The 20,874-nt window shown below is 37.4% G+C and overlaps 1 protein-coding gene across 1 annotated transcript; it reads right to left on the bottom strand.

Annotated features, from left to right (window-relative positions):
• Nucleotides 1-15,203: 15,203 nt before the first annotated feature.
• On the bottom strand, nt 15,204-19,239 carry LOC122300378. Its single transcript, XM_043110986.1, has 3 exons — nt 18,872-19,239; nt 18,608-18,737; nt 15,204-16,639 (listed from the first exon to the last, which is right to left on the bottom strand). The coding sequence occupies exons 1-3, from the start codon at nt 19,002-19,004 to the stop codon at nt 15,523-15,525; spliced, it is 1,380 nt and encodes a 459-aa protein (XP_042966920.1). The 5' UTR covers nt 19,005-19,239; the 3' UTR covers nt 15,204-15,522.
• Nucleotides 19,240-20,874: the final 1,635 nt, after the last annotated feature.

The raw sequence follows: 20,874 nt of genomic DNA, 5'->3' as shown, positions 1-20,874 counted from the left end.
TGAACCTTACCAGTATTTCAAGTCCAAGGTTGGGTTTCCATCGCAAGCGATTTAATTTATAGACCTCAAACACATTCCCTTTGATGTCTTATAGGTCATATCTCTTGGTAGGCCTTTTGTTAACGAATCCGCAAATTCTGAATAGATTTAACATATTCAAGAGTAATCACTCCATTATTGAGTAATTGACGCACATAATTGTGCCTCAAACTAATTTGTCTTGATTTATTGTTGTACGTCTTGCTTGGAGCTACTCACAAGGTTGCCTTTCTTTCACAATAAACTGTTTCTGCAGAAACAGGTTTAGTCCAAATTGGTACATCTACCAACAAATTCTTAAGTCATTCTGCTTCTTTACATGTAGTTGCTAAAGCAATAAACTCAGATTTCATTGAGAATGGTTTATAAAAGTTTGGTTCTTTAATCCCCATGAGATCGCAACTTCTCCTGATGTAAAAATCCACCGACTTGTAGATTTAGAATTTGATTCTACACTATTCCAAGTAGCATCATTGTATCCTTATAATACATCGGGTTCTCTTTGATGGTGTAAACCACAATTCGTTGTCCCTTTCAGGTATTTTAGAACTCGAGAAATAGCATCACAATGCTCGTTACCTAGATTGCTAATAAATCTACTTAGCATCCCAATAGCAAATGGAATATCAGGTCTAGCACAATGCATAGCATACATTAGACTCCCTATCACACTAGAATATTCTAATTTGTATCTACATCTTCTTGTGCTTTCTCTCAATTTAATTAAGACTAGGATCGCATGGAATTAAGACTAATTTTTGGTCTTCATGACCATACTTCTTTATCACTTTCTCAATATAATGAAACTATGTCTAGGACAAACCAATGATTGTCCTCACAATCTTGATTCCAAGAATCATCTCAACCTCTCCCATATCTTTCATGTCAAATATTGAGAAAAAAAAACGTTTTAGTTTCTTCTATATATTGAAGATTAATTCCAAATACTAACATATCATTAACATACAAACATATGATCACACATACATTATTATCTACTTTATGATAAACACATTTATTAGCATTCACTCTAAAATCATAAGATAAAAATATTTTATCAAATTTTTCATGCCATTGTTTAGGAGCTTGTTTTAAACCATAAAGGGATTTGATCAATTTACAAACTTTCTTTTCATGACCAGCCATGATAAAACCCTCGGGTTGCTTAATATAAATCTTTTCATCTAAGTCTCCATTTAAAACAACAGTTTTTACATCCATTTGGTGAACTACTAGATGATTGAGAGATGCAAGAGAAATTAAGATTCTAACAATGGATATTCTAGCAACGGGAAAATATGTATTAAAATAATCTATACCTCCTCGTTGTCTATATCTCTTAGCCACTAAACGAGCTTTGAATTTATTAATAAAGCCATCAGTGTTAAGCTTTTTTCTAAAAATTAACTTACATCTTATTGCTTTTGAACCATAAGGTAAATCAACTAGTTTCCAACTTTGATTTAAAATTTTTTATTTCATTTCATCATTTATATCCTCTTTCCAAAAAGCTACATGATCTTGTGATGACATAGCTTCTTGGTAAAATGAAGGATCACTTTCAACATTAAAAACGAATTTAACTTCCTCTTCTTCATCTCAATTCTATATCCTTCTATGAGATAGATAAGAAAATTGGGGCCAAATAGTGTTTCTTTTCGAGGCCTTTTGCTCCTCCTTTGTTCAAATTCACTAGGATGCTCAATTTCATTTTCAGAAGTATTTGGGATACAAACATGAGAATCATTCTTTTGAAAATCCGACTTAGTCAAATTTTCAAAAAATTCTACATCCCTAGACTAATATATCTCATTTGAATCTAGGTCTAAAAATCTGTATGTCATACTATTTTGAGAATATCCTACAAAAGCACATATATGGAACCCAATTTTGATCTTTTAAGATCCGGTTTAATTCCAAACATAGGCTAAACACCCTCACACTTTTAGTCTTTTCAAAGATGGAGGATGTTTATTCCATAATTCAAAAGGAGAAAGGAGTTTTTAAATTTTTCTTATGGGTACTGTTCTAAACTATAACATGCAGATAAAAAAACTACACCCCACGAGTTAAGAGGAAGACCGAAACTTAAAAGCATAGCATTCACCATTTCAACATGAGTTCTATTTTACCATTCGAATATTTCGTTTTGTTGTGATGTATAAGGGGTCATGACTTGGTGATTTATCCCATGAGTTTCCCATAAGTCAATAAACTCATTTGATAAATATTCACCACCACGATCAGACCTTAAGGCCTTAAACGTTTTTCCAAATTGATTTTCTACTTTGACTTTATAAATCAAAAACTTTTTAAAAACTTCACATTTACTCTTGAGCAAATAAACATGTGAATTTCAAGTACAATCATCAATAAATCTAAGAAAATACTTATTACCACCACTAGATTCAACATTTTTAAGATCACAAACATCACCATGAATAAGTTCAAGAATTTCATATTTACGCTCAAAATTTTGAAAAGGTTTTCTAGTTATTTTTTATTGAGCATAAATCTGACATTTTTAACATTATCATCAAAACTAGAAATCAAACCAAGATTAGACATATTTTATGGAACTATAATTTACATGTCCTAATCTACCATACCATAAGCTAAAAGAAGGCACAAAATAAACTAAACTTTCATCCATTACACATTCAATTTAATCATTCCATTACAAGGGTAGGCTTTTCCTACAAACATCTCATTCTTGGATAAAATAAATTTATCCAATTCATACACAAGCTTGAAACCCCTCTTATTCAAAAGATTAGGGGTATAACCAGTCTAGTTCGGTCTGGTCCTATTTTGGACAAAATTTAAGACCAAACTAGTATGCACCGGTTTTATATTTTTCAAAACCGATTATACATCGGTTACCATCCTAAACCGGTACTTCAGTTTTACCGGTTTCTAGTCCGGCTCGGTCCAATTTTAATAAACTATATTATACATTATATAATATAGTATATAATATTATAGTGATAATATATTGTAGTATATTATAATATATATTATATTTGTACTATAAACTATAATGCTATATTATAATATATAATATAGTGATATATTATAATATATTATAATATATTGTGATATAGTATTAGTATAACTATTAATATGCACTATATAATATTAGTATAACTATTAATACAATAAACAATAGCGATATAAGATTTTAAAATTTAATATTATATCAATTAGTAATTTATTATATAACACAAACTATTTTATATATAATAATATATTATATATAAAAATTATATACAATATAAAAAAATTAAAATATATATAAACCAGTCCAGTCCAGTTTTATAAAAAAATATAAGAACCGAATCAATTTTGACCAGTTTTAAAAAATAAAAATAAAACTATTAGTGGACCGAACCAAACCCACTGGTCCGATCTGGTTTACTGGTTCACCCGTTATTTTTTACACCACTACAAAAGATCACTAAAAATTAAATTCTTTGCCATGTCAGGAGCATGCATGGTGTACATTGACAAGAGTCAAAACTTTTCCAGAGATGAACTTTAGCACGATAGTTCCTTTCCCAACCACTTTGGTTTGAATGTTATTACCCATTTTCACCTCAGTTCCGTCATCAACCATTTCATAAGTCTTAAAACGACTTCTATCCTTTGAGATATCAATTGTAGCTCTAGTATCAAGACACCATCCATTCTTGAATGTCACGTGGTTGGATTCACAAACTGTGGCAATGAGGTAATCAATCACAGCATTCACTTCTTCTTTCCTATACCGACATTGATAGGAGCGATGCCCTTATTTGCCACAAACAAAACAATGATCTTTCTTCTTATTGTTTTGGTATTTAGGGTTCATGCCAATTTTCTTGAACTTTTTCTCATTCTTGGCCTGCAAATTATTCTTCTGCTTGGTTTTGTTAATGTCAATGAGGTTAACCTTTGTTTTCATTTTAGAAGAATTATCTTTTCTTTCTCTATTCCTAGAATTTTCTTCAATGCATAAATGACGTTGAAGATATTTTAAAGAATATTTTCTATTAGCATGCTGAAGCTTCCTCTTGTAATCATCCCATTCTGAGGGTACGTAATTTGTTATATAACAATTGCTCCTACCAAGAAATTTTCAGCAATATCAATTCCCATCAATTTAAGATCACCAACGATAAGGAATAATTCATTTACTTAGATTAAAACTGGCTTATCATTAGTCATTTTAAAATCCATAAAATTTGAAATAATTGACATACTTGCTTCTTTGATTTTATATTTTGTTTCCAAACTCTTTCCAAAAATCCGTTGCTAAATGAGAAGACCAATTGACATCATATATTAAATTGGACAACGCATTGAGGATGTGGCCTTTGCATAGAAAGTCATCCTCTTTCCACTTCCTTTGCTTCTCCTTCAATTCGTCACAGCTTTCTTCTAGAGTAGGATTAGGAATCGCCTACATGTCATCTTCGAAAATGTATGTGAGCTTCAACGTGATGAGGAAGAATAGCATCTTTTGTTGCTAGCGAATGAAGCTTTGACCATCGAAACAATCAAGACGAAAGAGGTCTTGGTTCATCACTTGAATGGACTTCATCACCTTCATGATACAAACTATGTTCTAAAATTGTTAGAAAATTCTAATGGAAACAATGGAATCACGAAGGCAGAAAATAAAGGTTTGGACTCTAAGGATCGATCGTAAAGACGATTTATTTATAACATATTTTGTCCCCTTTCAACGTGATACAGAGTATCGACAAAATTATTTTTAGGATACAATGAAGCCCTCTCTTTTCTCATTGTTCTATGATAGCACTTTTATAAAACAACTCAAATTAAAACACATATTTTTTAGAATTACAAGATAGAGAGATATCTTTTGGAATGAGAACTTTGGTTTTTCTTATTTGTTCTAAAATCTGAACAAATTAATTGTTTTATAACCACTTATGATGCATTATTCCAATGGTTAGAAGACGGCTAGTTTTCTCTTTACATAACAAATGCCGTCTAATGAATAGAAAATGACTAATTTTCTTGTTACATAACAAATGTCATATAATGACTAGAAAATTGTTAGCTTTCTTGTTACGTACGTAACAATTACTATCTAATATTTCATTCTTATGACGACTAGAAATTTGTTTTCTTGTTACGTACATAACAATTACTGTCTAATATTTTCTTCTTCATATATTTCAAAAAGTTGACATTCTCCATCAATGTACAAAATTTTATTTAAACATAAAAGGAAAATGAAATATTATATTATTATTTAAAATACCCAAAATGATTTAATTATAATGTTAATAAAACCTAACATTTGGCCCAATGTAAAAGGTGATTAGGACAACAATACTAGTCGCCGGAGGCGAGATAGCAACTAGATAACCGGGCCAAGGCGAGCAAACTGTACGAGTATTGATGACATCACCCAACGGCGTCATGGGCGAGCACGCATGTGGTGGGTAAGAAGGTCACCAACCGTAACCAACTATAAGGCAAGAAATCTCAAAGGGCACGATATCAAATACAAAAGGGGAAACTATTCATGCTACTTTACATTATGGTCCCCATGCCATATTGCTGCCTCATCTATGGGTAACTTTCTCTAAGCAATAGAATCAATTTTGAAAACTCATTGTGGAAGGGATATCAGTGTCTCTCATTGGGCTGGACCCAATGGGGAGGCCATAACCCTTCTCGGACCAAGATGGGCCCACTCAAAAGGCCCAAGGTGCTGTCAACACAAGTAGCCCATGTGCAATGCGAAAGAAAATGGCAGGTCACACCCCACGTGGGAAAGGAGCCGATATGGACAAATAGGACACCACCTATCCTGAAATCACCTGCCCTGACACCCCTTACAGGAGCATGTCGTGAGAAGTTCACACCGCATTAAAGCATCAAATCTTGGATGTGGATGGAGATCATAGCCAACTCTCCTATCCCTGACAGTGTTATATATGACACCATTTCATTCATTTAAGTAAAAAGGCATTATTTTATATACATATAATCATTACAAGAAAAATAACTTTTTGCATCACCTAAATTGGATGTGAAAAACGTAAAATAGTTGCAAAAAAACCATTTTATAATACATATATACAATCGATCGATTCGGCGATTTGAACCAAGTTTGAACTGGGACTACCTCGATTTTTTTATTTTTTCTATTTTTATCTTTTGCCAATGGCTGACCAGTTCTCTACCAGCTTCGGCCAGTTCATGTTTGTGACAACCGGTGTGGTCGGTTTTTATACAGCCTTAGAAACACGTCATTAATAGTAGCGCCTTTTGTGAGATCTCTATAGATGTAACGTGTCTTTCGTATGCTAATGACAATGCGTTCTCAAACAAGCCATAGACAAGAAGCATCATCTAGAAACATCAAAGGAAGATTTGTGGAGATGGAGGAACTTGTGAAGAAGCTAACTACGGAGATGGAAACACTTCAAAGAGAGAATGAGGTCCTTAGGAGGGACAAAAACAAGCCTGCCAAAGACGCTAAACCAAGCCAGAACGAACATGCCAAGTCACGAAGTGCCAGAGGATTAGATGCCACCAAGGAAGAAAGAAAGAAGATGCATCACGAGCTGTGCAACTTCATGGAAAAATATGAGGAGATGGCAAAGAGAATGGAAGCTTTGACGTCGGTCGACCAGTTGCTCACTAGTACAGACCTACCTTACAGTGCAGAGGTGATGGTTGCACCATTACTGCCAAAATTTAGAGTTCCCCAAATCTAGATGTACAATGGATCTAAAGATCCAAATGACCCTACAAGGGTTCTAGGGGGAGATAGCTTGCAGAGTCTTCCCGTTGACCTTGAAGGGGGTCGCAAGGGGATGTTTCGAGTTTCTGGCACCTTGTTCGATCAACAATTTCAACAAACCGGCTTGCCTATTCCTCTGGCAGTTCATGGCAAGTAGAAGGAGGAGACGCTCAGTTGCCTATCTCTTAATCATTAGGCAAAAAGAGGAAGAGAGATTGAAAGCATACCTAGCTAGGTTTTACAAAGAGTGTATGACAACGAACGATCAGGAAGAAAAGATCATGTTGGCGGCACTCCTGGGAGGCATATGGCCCCGAAAACCGTTCATGGAAGAACTAGTGAGAAACGCTCCCAGCACATTATGAGAGTTTATGGACCAGGTAGACTGCTTCATCAATGTAAGGACACACTCTGAGCCTTAACCGCTCTGAGGAAGGTAGAATTAGAGCAGGCCTACAAAAAGTCCAATGCACCAGGGCAAACCAAGGCCCCAGAAAAGATCAAAAGGGGACAACATGAAAGGAGGCGGGACAAAGTCGCCCCCTTAAGAGGTCTGGCACTAGACATACATGGGTCCAGCGATCGAGCACCAAAAAGACCAATAGTAGAGACTGGATGAATCATCATTTTTGCACCTACCACTAGAGAAAGACCCAAAACACTAAGGATTGTTACTCCCTCAAGAGAAGGAGGGAAGAGTTAGAGCACCACACTGCCCAACATCAAACAGACCAAATGAGGGAACAAGAGCATGGCCAAGAAAGGCCCAAGGGCCCTAAAAGGAGTGAAAGCCTCAAGAGATGGCTGAAAAAGTAGGAACCTACACGCCCCCTAGCATTAGACACTTAAGCGAGATCTAAAGCCAAGGGTGACCCCACCTCGTCCGACAGGAAAGCGCATGCCAAAAAGGCGTGCTATGAAGGAGTATACTCGGCTGAGTGTCCCCCATCCAAGCAAAGAAGGTGCTTAACAACACAAGTCATCTCCTTCGGAGAGGATGATGAAAAGGGTGTCCTGTGCCCCCACGATGATGCTCAGGTATTGACCATGCTCGTCGCCAACTTCACGACCAAACGGATCCTGATCGACAATGATAGTTCAGTCGACATCCTTTTTTGGGATGCCTTCACTCAAATGGGGATTGAGTATGACCGTCTACAACCGGCCCTCATGCCTTCCAAGGGCTTCACAGGAGATGTAGTTAAACCAGTGGGAACCATTACCCTGTCGGTCTTGGCCGGCAAAGCTCCTAAAACAACCATGATGGTGGTCGACTTCTTGGTGGTGAATGCCCCAACGTCGTACAATGCCATATTAAGGCAGCCCACCCTCAACGGTCTAAAGGCAGTAATGTCAACTTACCACCTGAAGATGAAATTCATGGTGACAGTCGGCATAGGGGAAGTTCAGGGCAACCAAGTGTTAGTACACGAGTGCTATGTACAGGAACTAATGACGGGGTAGGAGAGGTCTACACCATTGAAGGTTCGAGCTATAGAATTGACCCACCACCCCCACTCGAGTTTACCACCAAAAAAGAAGAAGTTAGGGATGAACAAGCCCTTAGGCAAGCGGAACCAAACAAAAATGCCAAAGTTTCAATACTGAGAAGTGCACCGCCATAGCTAACAAAGTTGACCACCTCTTACAGATTGGGTTCATCCAAGAAGCACATTACTTGAGTTGGTTTTCCAATGTCATATCGATGGACAAGGCAATTGGAAAGTGGTGAACGTGTGTCGACTTCACCAACCTAAACAAAACATGCCTGAAAGATAACTTCCCATTGCCCCACATCAACTTAATTGTTGACTCCACCACAGGCCATCATATGCTAAGGTTCATAGACGCTTACTCAGGGTAGAACCAGATCTGATGAATCTAGACGACGAGGAGAAAACATCATCCATCACGAACCGAGGATTGTATTGCTACAAGGTCATGCCATTTGAACTCAAGAACTTAGAAGCCACTTACTAGAGGCTAGTTAACCAAATGTTCAAGGACCAAATAAGGCACAATATGGAAGTCTATGTATACAACCTACTCGTCAATAGCAGGACTCCCAAACGACACCTAACCAACTTATGTGAAGCCTTAGCAGTACTGAGGCATTATCATATAAAGCTTAATCCGGTGAAGTGTGCTTTTGGTGTAGAGTTTGGGAAGTTTTGGGTTTATGGTCTCAAAACGAAGGATAAAACCCAGATCGACTTAATCGTGGACTCCACCTAGGCCATCGCATGCTAAGTTTCATGAATACTTATTCAGGATACAACCAGATATGATGAACGCAGATGACGAGGATAAGACATCGTTCATCACGAACCAAGGACTGTATTGCTACAAATTCATGTATTTCAAACTCAAGAACGCAAAAGCCACTTACTAGAGGCTGGTTAACAGAATGTTTATGGACCAAACAGGAAGCCATATGGAAGTCTATATGGATGAACTACTCGTCAAGAATAGGACTCCCAAACAGCACCTAACTGACTTACATGAAATCTTAGCAATACTACGACATTATCAAATAAAGCTTAATCCAGTGAAGTGTGCTTTTGGTGTAGAGTTCGGAAAGCTTTTGGGCTTTATGGTCTCAGAACGAGGGATAGAAGCAAACCAAGAAAAGGTCAAGGCGATGATGAACATGGCGCTACCTTGGAATGTAAACGAAGTACAGAGGCTGATCAAGTGAGTGGTTGCTCTCAACTGGTTCGTTTCCAGGTCAACGGACAAGTGCCTACCCTTCTTTAAGGTGTTACAAAAAGCCCTAACCTAGGATGGTGAGTGTGATCAGGCATTCGAAAAGCTCAAGGAGTATCTCACTAGCCCTCAACTTTTCAGCCAAGCCGAACCAAGAGAAGCCTTAAGCTTGCTTGTACTTGTCTGTCTCTCGACATGCCATCTCCATAGCCTTAGTAAAGGACCTATAGGGCTCCTAGAAGCTTGTGTATTACACCAATTTGGCCTTTCGGAGAGTAGTTGTAACATACCCTCGCATGGACCAATTAGCCTTCACCTTGGTAACGACAACAAGACAATTAAGACTATATTTCCAAGCCTATGATCTTGACAGAAGCCCCCCTAAAGAAGGTCTTGCAACGGCCAGACGTCTCAGGCCGACTGATGGACTAGGCAATAAAATTAAGTGAGTTCAACATCGACTACCTTCCTAGACACATCATGAATGGGCAGGTATTAGCAAATTTCATTGAGGAATTCACCAGCTTCCTAGAAAAGATCAAAGATGCAACTCTAATGAAGCCCTGGCAGGTCTTCGTTGACAGCCTAACCTAATGGGTTGGTAGGGAGTGGGGGTGCATACTTTACAAACACTGGAGAATAGGGGAGTCGTTCAATCAAGTTGGCGTTCAAGACCACCAACAACGAAGTGGAATATGAAACATTACTGGCCAGGTTAGCAATGGCCAAATCAATGGGAGTTGACAAAGTGGAAGTAAGAGCCGACTCCCATGTAGTTTTCAACAAAGTTCAAGGAGAGTTCAACACAAAAAGTAAAAAACTAAAGAAATATCTGAGGATGGTGTGGGAAAAGCGCAACCACTTCTGCTATTTCCAAATCCAGCAGGTGCCAAGGGAGGAAAACCAAAAGGACAACAAACTAGCACGAGCAACCTCAGGGCAAAAAGATGCCCCTACTAGAACAGACGATCATCATGACAGTGGATGTTTCCGCCATAGGAGTCCAGGTATTGAAGGTGAGACCGGGGGCCCCAAAATGGACATTAGAAATAATAAAGTACCTATATGCGAACGAGCTCCCTGACGAGCAGTGGGAGGCGCAAAAGATAAAAATAAATAAATAAAGAAATAAGGCAATGCACTTCACTTTGGAAGATGGGTTCTTGTACAAGTGGGTTACTCCACTCCACTCCTGAGGTGTGTCTCGTTGGAAGAAACACAGTATATACTGGCAGACATACAGAGAGAAGTTTGTGGGAACCATTCCAACGGGAGAGCTTTGGCAGGAAAGGTGGTAATGGTGGGGTACTACTGGCCACATACCCTTAAAGATACAAAAGAATTTGTTCAAAAATGCCAAGTATAAGCCCCACTACCTCATTTCCCACCAGAAGAGCTGGATCGACCTGGTCGAATCCTTAGCCCTGAGTAAGGGAGGTGTAAGATATGTGGTCATCCCTATGGATTACTTCACCAAATGGGTGGAGGCTAAAGCCCTAGCAACAAAAACAATGAATAACATCACTTGATTCCTCTAGAAGACAGTGGTATATAGGTTTGGTATCCCTCACTACATAATCTCAAACAACGGGCAATAGTTTGACTCAAACCACCATCGCAACTGGTGCAGAGATTTGGGAATCAAGTTCAAGTACTCCTCCCTAGGACACCAATAGGCTAACGGACAGGTCGAAGCGACTAACAAGGTGCTACTTAGGATACTCAAGAAGAAGCTCACCGATAAGAAGGGGACTTGGGTAGAGGAGCTTCTTGAGATTCTGTGGGCTTACCAAACCACGGTTAGGATGCCGACAGGAGAAATTCTATTCTCCCTCACTTATGGAAATGAGGTAGTGGTGGTTGTGGAAGTAGGGATGTCCACCTATAGGGTTCAACACTTTGACCAACACTCAAACAATGAAAAGTTGGAAGAATAGCTCAACTTGCAAGAGGAAAAGAGGCAAGAGGCCTAGATAAGGACAACAAGCAACAAAAGAAAGACCGATCATTACTTCAATAGGAGGGTTCAACTGAGATCCTTCAAGGTGGCCGACATGGTGTTGCAGAAACTAAGGACAACTACCCATGAAGAAGGAAAACTGGGGCCACGATGGGAAGGCTCATTCATCATCATGGCCAACAACCGATCAGGTTCCTATTGATTCCAAGACTCCCAAGGGAAGAAACTCTCATACCTCTAAAATTCATAACATTTGCAAAGATATTTCTATTAAATGTATTTGAAAAATGTAGGTACAAACCTCAAAAATATCATGAATAAAACTGAATTCTCTTTGTAATTATGAATTTAACTTTGCAAAAACATTTTGTAAAATCCTAGCCAATAGGTAGGAAAGGTCCATGACCACACAACCATACTCATATCTCATCGAGAGTCAATAAGGGACTAGTCATCAGACTGCCTAACCTCCCTCATGACAAGCCATCAAGCGGGATAAGTCCAAAGTCCAAGACCGCACGACCTTACTCATACCTTACCGAGAGTCAACAGGCGGGACAAGTCATCAGATTATCCGACCTTTCTCGTGACTAGCCAATAGGTGGGAAAGGTCTAAGACTGCTCAACCTTACTCATACCTCATCGAGAGTCAGCCGGTAAGACAAGTCTAGGATTGTTGTGCCAGAGGATTTCCCTATCCTTCGACACAATGCCCTAAATGGTGCTCACAAGGAAAGCACGAGGGCAGCCTCTGGGGCAAGAAACTCCCATCCCTAATCGGACAAAAAGAAAAATCTTAGGGCCCAATCCTTGATGCAAGAGTACTAGGACTTTAAGCAAGCGACCATTTGCCCCAGACAGGAGTGGAAACTACACAGATTACCATCCAGCCTCAGTAGGCTATAAGTGAGGAGAAACTCCCTAGCAGTAGGGTTTGGGTAGTCTGCCTCTATGTCCTCTAGTACCCTGCGTTGGACGATGCAGCAACACATGAGAATCCTCCACGCATTAGGGTGGAATTGCGATGGAGCTAGTTGAAGAAAGTCCAAGACATCCCGAACCAGCTCCTAGAAAGGGAGTCATAGCCTATTTGAGAACCATGAGGGAAATAGCACCACCCTCATGGCGTAACCCTCCGAGTCTACAGCCCTCTGACAAGCCAACTAAATCTGCATTACGGCATTATTCGGCATATGATAAGAAGATCTCAGATCAAAGGGAGTTACACTTGAGGTCCAATGATAGCCTTCAAAGTGCTACAACCTATCGCAAACCTTGAGAGGATCCAAACCCACAAGGGTTCTGAAGGACTCCGGGGCATGAGGAACATGAACCACGAGAAGAAGGGCGAGAAACATTCTTGGATTCCATTGAGAGAGAGGAAGAAGCGGGTTAGAAGAGACAGAGAAAGGAAAGAGAGCAAGAGAGTCAAGCGGCCCAAAAGGAATTCAAAGGTTCAAGAGGGAGTGAAGGGAAATGGACCAAAACGGATAAAGCTTGGGTATAAATAGACGTACACGCCAAATGGACTTCCCCGGGCCATAAAGCGACACATGTCGGCGTTGTAGGAGGATGACTATCAAGGAATAGATCTCGTGGTTTGCGCTATATGAAGGGACATGGGAGCAGAGCTATCACATACAATCCAAGCATAGGAAGATAGAAGGGTCTAGGCAATGGATGACACCTTGGCCAGACGTTACGGATCGTTGAGGTATTAAAAAAAAATAAGAACAAAAGAAGAAGAAAAGAAAATGAAAGGGGAGAAGGAATTCTAACCTTACACATATGGTAAGAATTGATGGTGTAACTAGAAGGGATATTAGTGTCTCTCAATGGGTTGGACCCAATAAGGAGCCATAAACCTTCTTGGGTTGAGATGGGCCCACTTAGAAGGCCCAAGGTGTTGTCAACACAAGTAGCCCATTAGCGGTGTGAAGAAGATGACAAGCCACACCCCACGCAGGAAAGGAGTCAATGTGGACAAATAGGACACCACCTATCTTGACGTCACCTGCCTGACACCTCCTATAGGATCAGCACGTTGTGAGAAGTCCACACTACATTAAAGGATCAGATCTTGAATGTGAAATGAAGATCATGGCCAACTCACCTACCCTAGACATTGTGCACAAAGAGTGGAAGTCCCACTCATTTGCCATTGAAGCACTACTCAAGAAAGTCATGCCTCAGTAAGATTGCATCATGGTGCCCCGTACATGAGGGACTGGACCTTGACACTAGGTATAGAATGATCCTCCCAACGGGTAGTATAAAAGCCCAACACCAGGTGAGAGTTTGTTTTACATTGGCTAATTCTACGGAAAATCTCTAGAATAGTAAAATTGACTTGGGCATTGGAGGTTCCACCAAAACCTCGAGTCCCCCCAAGTTTTCTGTGTTGCAAGTGACTAAGTTGGGTACCCGATGTGCGAAACACGTTATTAACACATTACTTCAAAACCCAAGTACAATTAGAGAGTGTTGAATAGATGCGTTTTGACTATTTGAAAAGTCTTCGTTCTATAATTCAAATTATTAAAGTATAAAATCAACCAGTTATAAAATAAAGATCATACAATAAATAGTCTCTTTAACTTGGTAGATCCAAACCTCTCGTCTCTTCTATAATATCTCATCAAGTGACTCACTTTTCTCTGCAACTCGGAAACTTCAAATCTTCAGCCTTGTTATAATAGAATATACTAGATGGAGTCCTAAAGTGTGTAAGCCAAAAATAGGCAGTCCCATTGAAAAACAAATTGGGTCCACCATGAAAAAGTGGATTTTTTTTCATATGGCGCAATGTGTGTCCCATTTTTTTTTAAAATAATTGTGCAAGATTTGTACACTCTAAAACTGTACAAATCAATTTCTTTTATAGTATCTTCATAAATGATGGAAATCTGTATATCAGGAGAGAAAGTGTCAGCTAGGAAGACATTTGGATGGTGAGAAGTGTTGAGAAGAGTTTTGAATATAAGTAGTGAAAAATTAATAATAGAATATTAAATAGTAGTGAAAAGTAATTAATAGTAGTAAAAGGTAGATAAAAAGTAATAATAAAATAATAAATAGTAGTGGAGTATTCTAAGAATTCTTGGTACCCAAACCTATCTCTGGAAGTTTCTCTCAATAATACAAGAAATAAGCTGTTGTGGCCACCCTCTCAACCTTAAAAACCATCCATATTAAACTATACGTACCTAGGATTTATGTACGTTCAAATTCGAATTCACTTGTCAATCTTGAAAATTTTTGCTTGAGCTAACTTTGCCACCGCATCATGTCATGAACTCCCTTCCTAACCTAGCTTTGGTCAAACTAGTATCATCCAAGATGTGTCGAGCAAACTTTGATCTGTAACCTTCTTTCGAGCCAAAATCGTGTGTGTCGAGTGAACTGTGTGTATAACTTTATTCAAGCCAATATCGAGCGAGAGTTGAGCAAACCTTTTGTCTAATATTGAGCGCACATAGAGCAACTTCACGTACGGTCTGGCAATTTTCTTCAAGCAAAATGTCCACTTATAACATAAACTAATAAATTAAAACTCGATCAAATGAATTGGATTTGTCACAGATCACATGAAAGATACTACGTACGAGCTTGAGATTGATAATTAGGACTCGTGGAGCCAAGGGGAGAATAAACATAAAAACAAAAACAAAAAGTAAATAAGCAAGCTAAGTGTGGAAAATATAAAACAACACATACGGAACGTACATGAGATAAATTGATAATGGTCACAACCTTATAATTAATTTCATACAACTGAATGCATGATTTGAGCAACAAATTACAGCACAGCTTCCGCCTCTCACAAATACAGGCATACACATATCGTACGTACGTCCTATATATACTAGCTAGCTGCAGTTTGAAAGTACCTTTATAATTTACTTATTTATTAAATTTTTTACCGTTTCTTTTTTAAATTGTACTATTCACGCTTTCCAACTGTTCCAAACCGTATAATATATGAAGCAAAAACCTATATAAACTTGATAATCTTTCTTCCACGTTGATGATGATCTGTCGCTTGATAACACTATTTTTCTTCAGTACTACCTTTGTTGCTGCCTTTAGCTTCCCACAAACAAGAAGTCAACATCTTGTCTCCTTCATCCCATAAGGCCCATTGGTTATGACATTGATCAACACCACCTACCCAATTCCAATCCACCCATTCATCAGCAAAGCCTGATGATGAGTTGTTATTATCATTCTTATTACTTGTGTAATTAGAGCAATCGTAACACTCACCGCCATCTGCATTTGAGGAGCTCAGAACACTACTCTCCATCTCCTGATCATCGGTACTTGTGGTCTCTAATTTCTGATCTCTTCTTGATCTTAATGCCCCAACATTCGGTACTACTGATCTCTCCTTTTGATCTCTAATTAACTCCTTATGATCAGGACGGGCAGCATTTTCAATTGGATCCTCCACAAACCCACTTTCAAGAATATAGCTAAGCTTCGTTATTTCACAGTCAAGCCACTCGTACGGCTCCCATACCTCGCTTTCTCTGTGCTGGTGTACTGGACGTAACCCTGCAGTAGTACCACTACTGATCTCTAGCTCATTATTAGGGCATAACCCTGCATTACTAGGACTACTACTGATCTTACTGATCTCATGATTACCGCAATGGCCGCCTAATATCCTCTGATCTGTATTGTCCGGACAAGAACCATGCACACCGAGGTTGTTTATAGTTCTGACCTGATCATCTCCTTTCTGTTCTGGGGGGCCCCACGAGCCCATTATACCCATCATCGTTGATGTCTTTTCAACCTGTTCTAGAAGTGTACCAGGTAGATCATGCGGTTCTTCTTTGGATGACGCTGGATCAAGCACCTCGGAACTAATATTATTATTTGCGGTTCCACCTCCATGATGATGATGATCAGGCTTTGGTAATGACGTTCCAACAATATCAGCTGAGGCTGTGTTTTTGAGCTCTTTAATGGCTGAAGATCTTGATCTGGTTCGACCTCGCCCTCCTCTTCGCTTGCATGCAGCAGCCATATTGATAATGGAAGACAGGGATTCACTTGTGGTCCGAGTGAAGCTGTAAAGCTTTCTGCTCAAGTGTGTGTTCCAATAGTTCTTTATCTCATTATCTGTCCGTCCTGGTAAATTTCCAGCTATCAAAGACCATCTGCATGCAACGTTAATAAAATTAATCCAAGATATATTATCAGCTTTACCCTTACAATCATAAATCTCGCTTGATTCATGTGACTCCACTTAGAATATTTCAACAAAACATTACCGGAAAACTTTTTCATATCTTCAGGATGCGTATTGTCACCCTTCTAATTTTTATAAAATACTATATACGTACTATACTCTTATCTTTTCTATTTCGTTGTATTAATGTGATGGTATTGCTCATAACTGATCTTGGATCTATCAACTCCTGTTTTTCCTAAAGGAAAAGTCAATGTTCACATCAATACATGAGTAAGATGAAAGCGAAATATAGGTTTAGTATATAACATAACTCAAGTACACTTTTAAAATAGTTTAAAGTCATCGAGTGCTTATGTTTAGAGTAGATTTGACAAGTGAGATAAGACACAAAATTTTCATCTCATCTCATTATTATAACATTTTCAAATTTTCACATAAAATATAATAAATAATTCAACTTTTTCAAATCTCAATTTTACATTTTGTACATCTCAATTCAACTTTTTCAAATCTTAAAAAAATAATAATATTAAAAAATAATATTTTAAATTTCATCTAAAACCAAAAATTCGCATATCACTATCCAAACCTACCCTTAAGGTTGTAAACAAATTAATGAAAGTTTTCACACAAAATATAAGGAACAATTCAACATTTTTAAATCCCAATTCAAATTTTTCAAATTCCAAAATAATAATAAGTTTAAAAATAATATTTTAACAATATTTTATTCAACTTTCATCTAAAATCATCTCATCTCATCTCACCATCCAAACAATCCCTAAATGTGCTAGTTCAAACTTTTTTTATTTTAAATTAAGAATAAATTGTTCATCTAAAGTAGGTTAATTAGATAAATTAATTTCCTTCCATTCCATCTCCTAAATTGTCATATTTCCCTTAATCTATATGAGATCAAGCACTGAATTTTATTTTTATTTTTTTTAATAGAATCTGTTTGTCACATGCATGCTCGATCATGGACAAGGACAATTTCATAGACTGAATATTAAAAGAATGTTAAGGAGAATCATCCTATAATAAAATAACCAAGTTTAATTATATGATTTTGCTAATTGATTAAGAATAATTAATTTAGAAGAAAATATTTAATCATGGAAAAACAAAAGAACCAATTTATAATATTATCCTATATATATAGTATAGACATATATTAGTCATAACAAATCAGCTATGAAGAACTGTCAGCGGTGGCCGATAAACCAGCACATTCAAGCCAAGCCCTAGCTCTAGCTATTATCATGTTTATAGCCTATTTTAACGTATGTACCCTTGCGCTTGGGGCAAGATCAGATGCTACCTCTGGCCCTTTTACCTGCGCCTTAATTTGGGGTTCGTTACTGCTAGCTATGTCGACTGCCGAAATTTGCAGTACTACTAGTAGGGCATGGAGCTGGTGTTAATGGCACCCGGCCTTTAATTGTTGGCATTCCCGAGTACGTACGTGTTCATAAATAAATACTCTTGCATGATGCCGTACATGTAGTAGTTCAGAAAAACATAAATAAAATGCTTACTAATATTGCTGCCTATAATGATCAGCATATTCTTTTAAGACGTGGGTTAATTCCCCGATTACAAGAGAATTAATTCAGAGATTTACACATGGATTATAAAACATTGATTCATTGCGCCAACATCTTTGATCAATCATACTCTAGAATTTTTAAATGAACATTCATTATATTCGTGTCCCTTTAGCTTCTGATTTTTTTCTCTATATATCAACTTAATCTGAGCATGAAAAACAATGATGGAGTACTGGCCGGTCAGGATTTCTTTTTCCTAGGTAGGAAGGTTATATATATATATATATGTGAGATCGATGCACCATTTATCAAACTTTTTAAAGCGCCTCTGATGATCTGTGGTTTTATGCATGAGGCACAGATAGAGCAAATAAAATATATACCTATTACCGACAGCACTATGCAGCTTAACAATAGTTTCTTCCTCTTCAGGAGTGATGTTCCCTCTCTTCAAGTCTGCCCTCAGATAATTTATCCACCTGAGCCTGCAGCTCTTCCCACACCTTGACAAACCTTTAAAACATGACCATTAATAGAATCTCGATCGAGTATTTAGCACTCAACTTTCAACAGTATCCTAATTGCATTCTTCATCAAAAGACAATAGAATGAATAAAACAACAAAAGAAAAAGAAAAACAGTAGTACCTGCATTTTTGGGCAAAGTTCTCCAAGAACCTTCACCATTGACTTGAATGTAGTTGATCAAGATTTCATCTTCTTCAGCCGTCCATCTTCCTTTCTTCAACCCCACTTTTTCACAACATGGTGCCCTTCCCATCTTTATGGAAAGAAAGAGATCAGAGAAGGACAAGAGAAAGCTGAGGAGTACTATATGGTTATGTGAAGGAGGTTGCGTTATATCCTCAATGCGAGGAAGATGCAGGAGGGAGAGATCGATCAAAATGAATATGATGATGTGGACGTCTAAGGGGAGGCCAAATTTTGATATGTCCTGATCTCAACCGAGTTTGAATCTTCTAAAGAACAACTCCTCTTTGGTGTGAAATCTGATATATATTCACTCTTTAATAATTAAGAGCTAACGCCACAGTGTGCCCCCTCATCAATTTCTTACACTAACTAGAATATAGGGCCATTAACTAACTGAGTTTTGCTACATACAAGTAAAGTTGCATACTAATCTGCGTACCAATATTAATTGATTCATATTCAAAATTTCAATTAGCACTGTTTTTAATAAAATTTACTTTTTTACCAATCACATTAGATTTGTACGTGCACATTTTTTTATTAATGCGTAGTTGTGCTTGTAATTAGATTTTTCCTAACTAAATAGCATTGAAGCTAGCTAGCTGTACTATCGTAAAATTAAGAAAAATGCAAAAGCAAAATGAGAGTATAAGGCCATTTAATGTGACATATAGCTTTCGTGCACATATACAGCATATAGCAACAAAAGGAATTTTTTAAGGGAGCACATGATGCAGAAAGCTTGGGGGTATAACTGATACCGCTTGATTGAACTTTCACAAGATTTATTAATGCTTTTGATTTTCTTACATAACCTTGGAACAGATCTATAAAAATCATCCAAAGCTTTTGAAAAGCAAAAAAAAATTAAAAAGAAAAACAAATCATATAAAAATTATATATTTTTATTTTAATTAAGAATATATAGGTGAGGCCCAACATATATATACATTAATTATATATATATATAGTGGGTTGCCCTATATATATATAGATCATAGCTAGCCAAAATGGTGCGCACATTTAATTAAGGCCCTTAATTTAGATACTATATATATATATATGAAGTGTGTATTGGGGAACTAGATCAGTTTTTCTTTACCCATATATATGAATTATATACAGACAGTATATATACCTAGCTCTTGGTCAGAGTACTGACGTTGCTCTTAAGGTCTAGAATAGCGCCCAGTCCTGGCTGTGGGCTCAGAAAATTCTTTGAGAATATGTCATCATGTTTTATGGAGATTTATTGCCTCACCTAACATAAGCATCTCCATCTTTTTCATCCTCATCAGGGTGAACCATATTATATGGCTGCATGCTAAGTTCAATCATATAAAAAGCATAAACATTATAAGTAGTGATTAATGTGGACTTCAACTCATGAAAACAGGGACCATTTTCTTAGAATGTCATTTTCAAAACATTGAATTGGGATCACATGCATAGTTTAATTAGAAGGCATGCAGGCACACAAAGTCTGAGATCGATTGCCGTCACTAAAAAGCATTGCTTTTTCTGCCGCAAGCAGTGTGTCATTGTCTAAGCATTTATGTATATTGATTCGTTACCTCAAAAATATTTTAGTTGATCTTGACAATCTAATACGTACGAGTTAATTTGCTGCTAGCAACTCTGGTACTGTATCAAGACATGATCATGAACGGCTTGTTGTTAAGACTTATATTTACAACTGTATAAAAAAATTGAAAATACCAAAATACTTTGTCATCAATATTGTAAAACCCATTACTTGATTAGTGATATATTAAGAGCTCGTTTAGATTCAAAAAATGTTTCATCTCATCTCATTATTATAATTTTTTTAAAATTCACACACAAAATATAATAAATAATTCAACTTTTTCAAATTTCAAAAAAATAATAATATTAAAAAATAATATCATAACAATGTTTTATTCAACTTTCATCTA

This window comes from Carya illinoinensis, chromosome 2 (genome assembly GCF_018687715.1).
Source record: "Carya illinoinensis cultivar Pawnee chromosome 2, C.illinoinensisPawnee_v1, whole genome shotgun sequence".
NCBI classification, from domain to species: Eukaryota; Viridiplantae; Streptophyta; class Magnoliopsida; order Fagales; family Juglandaceae; genus Carya; species Carya illinoinensis.
This window is presented reverse-complemented; position numbering and strand designations above follow the sequence as displayed.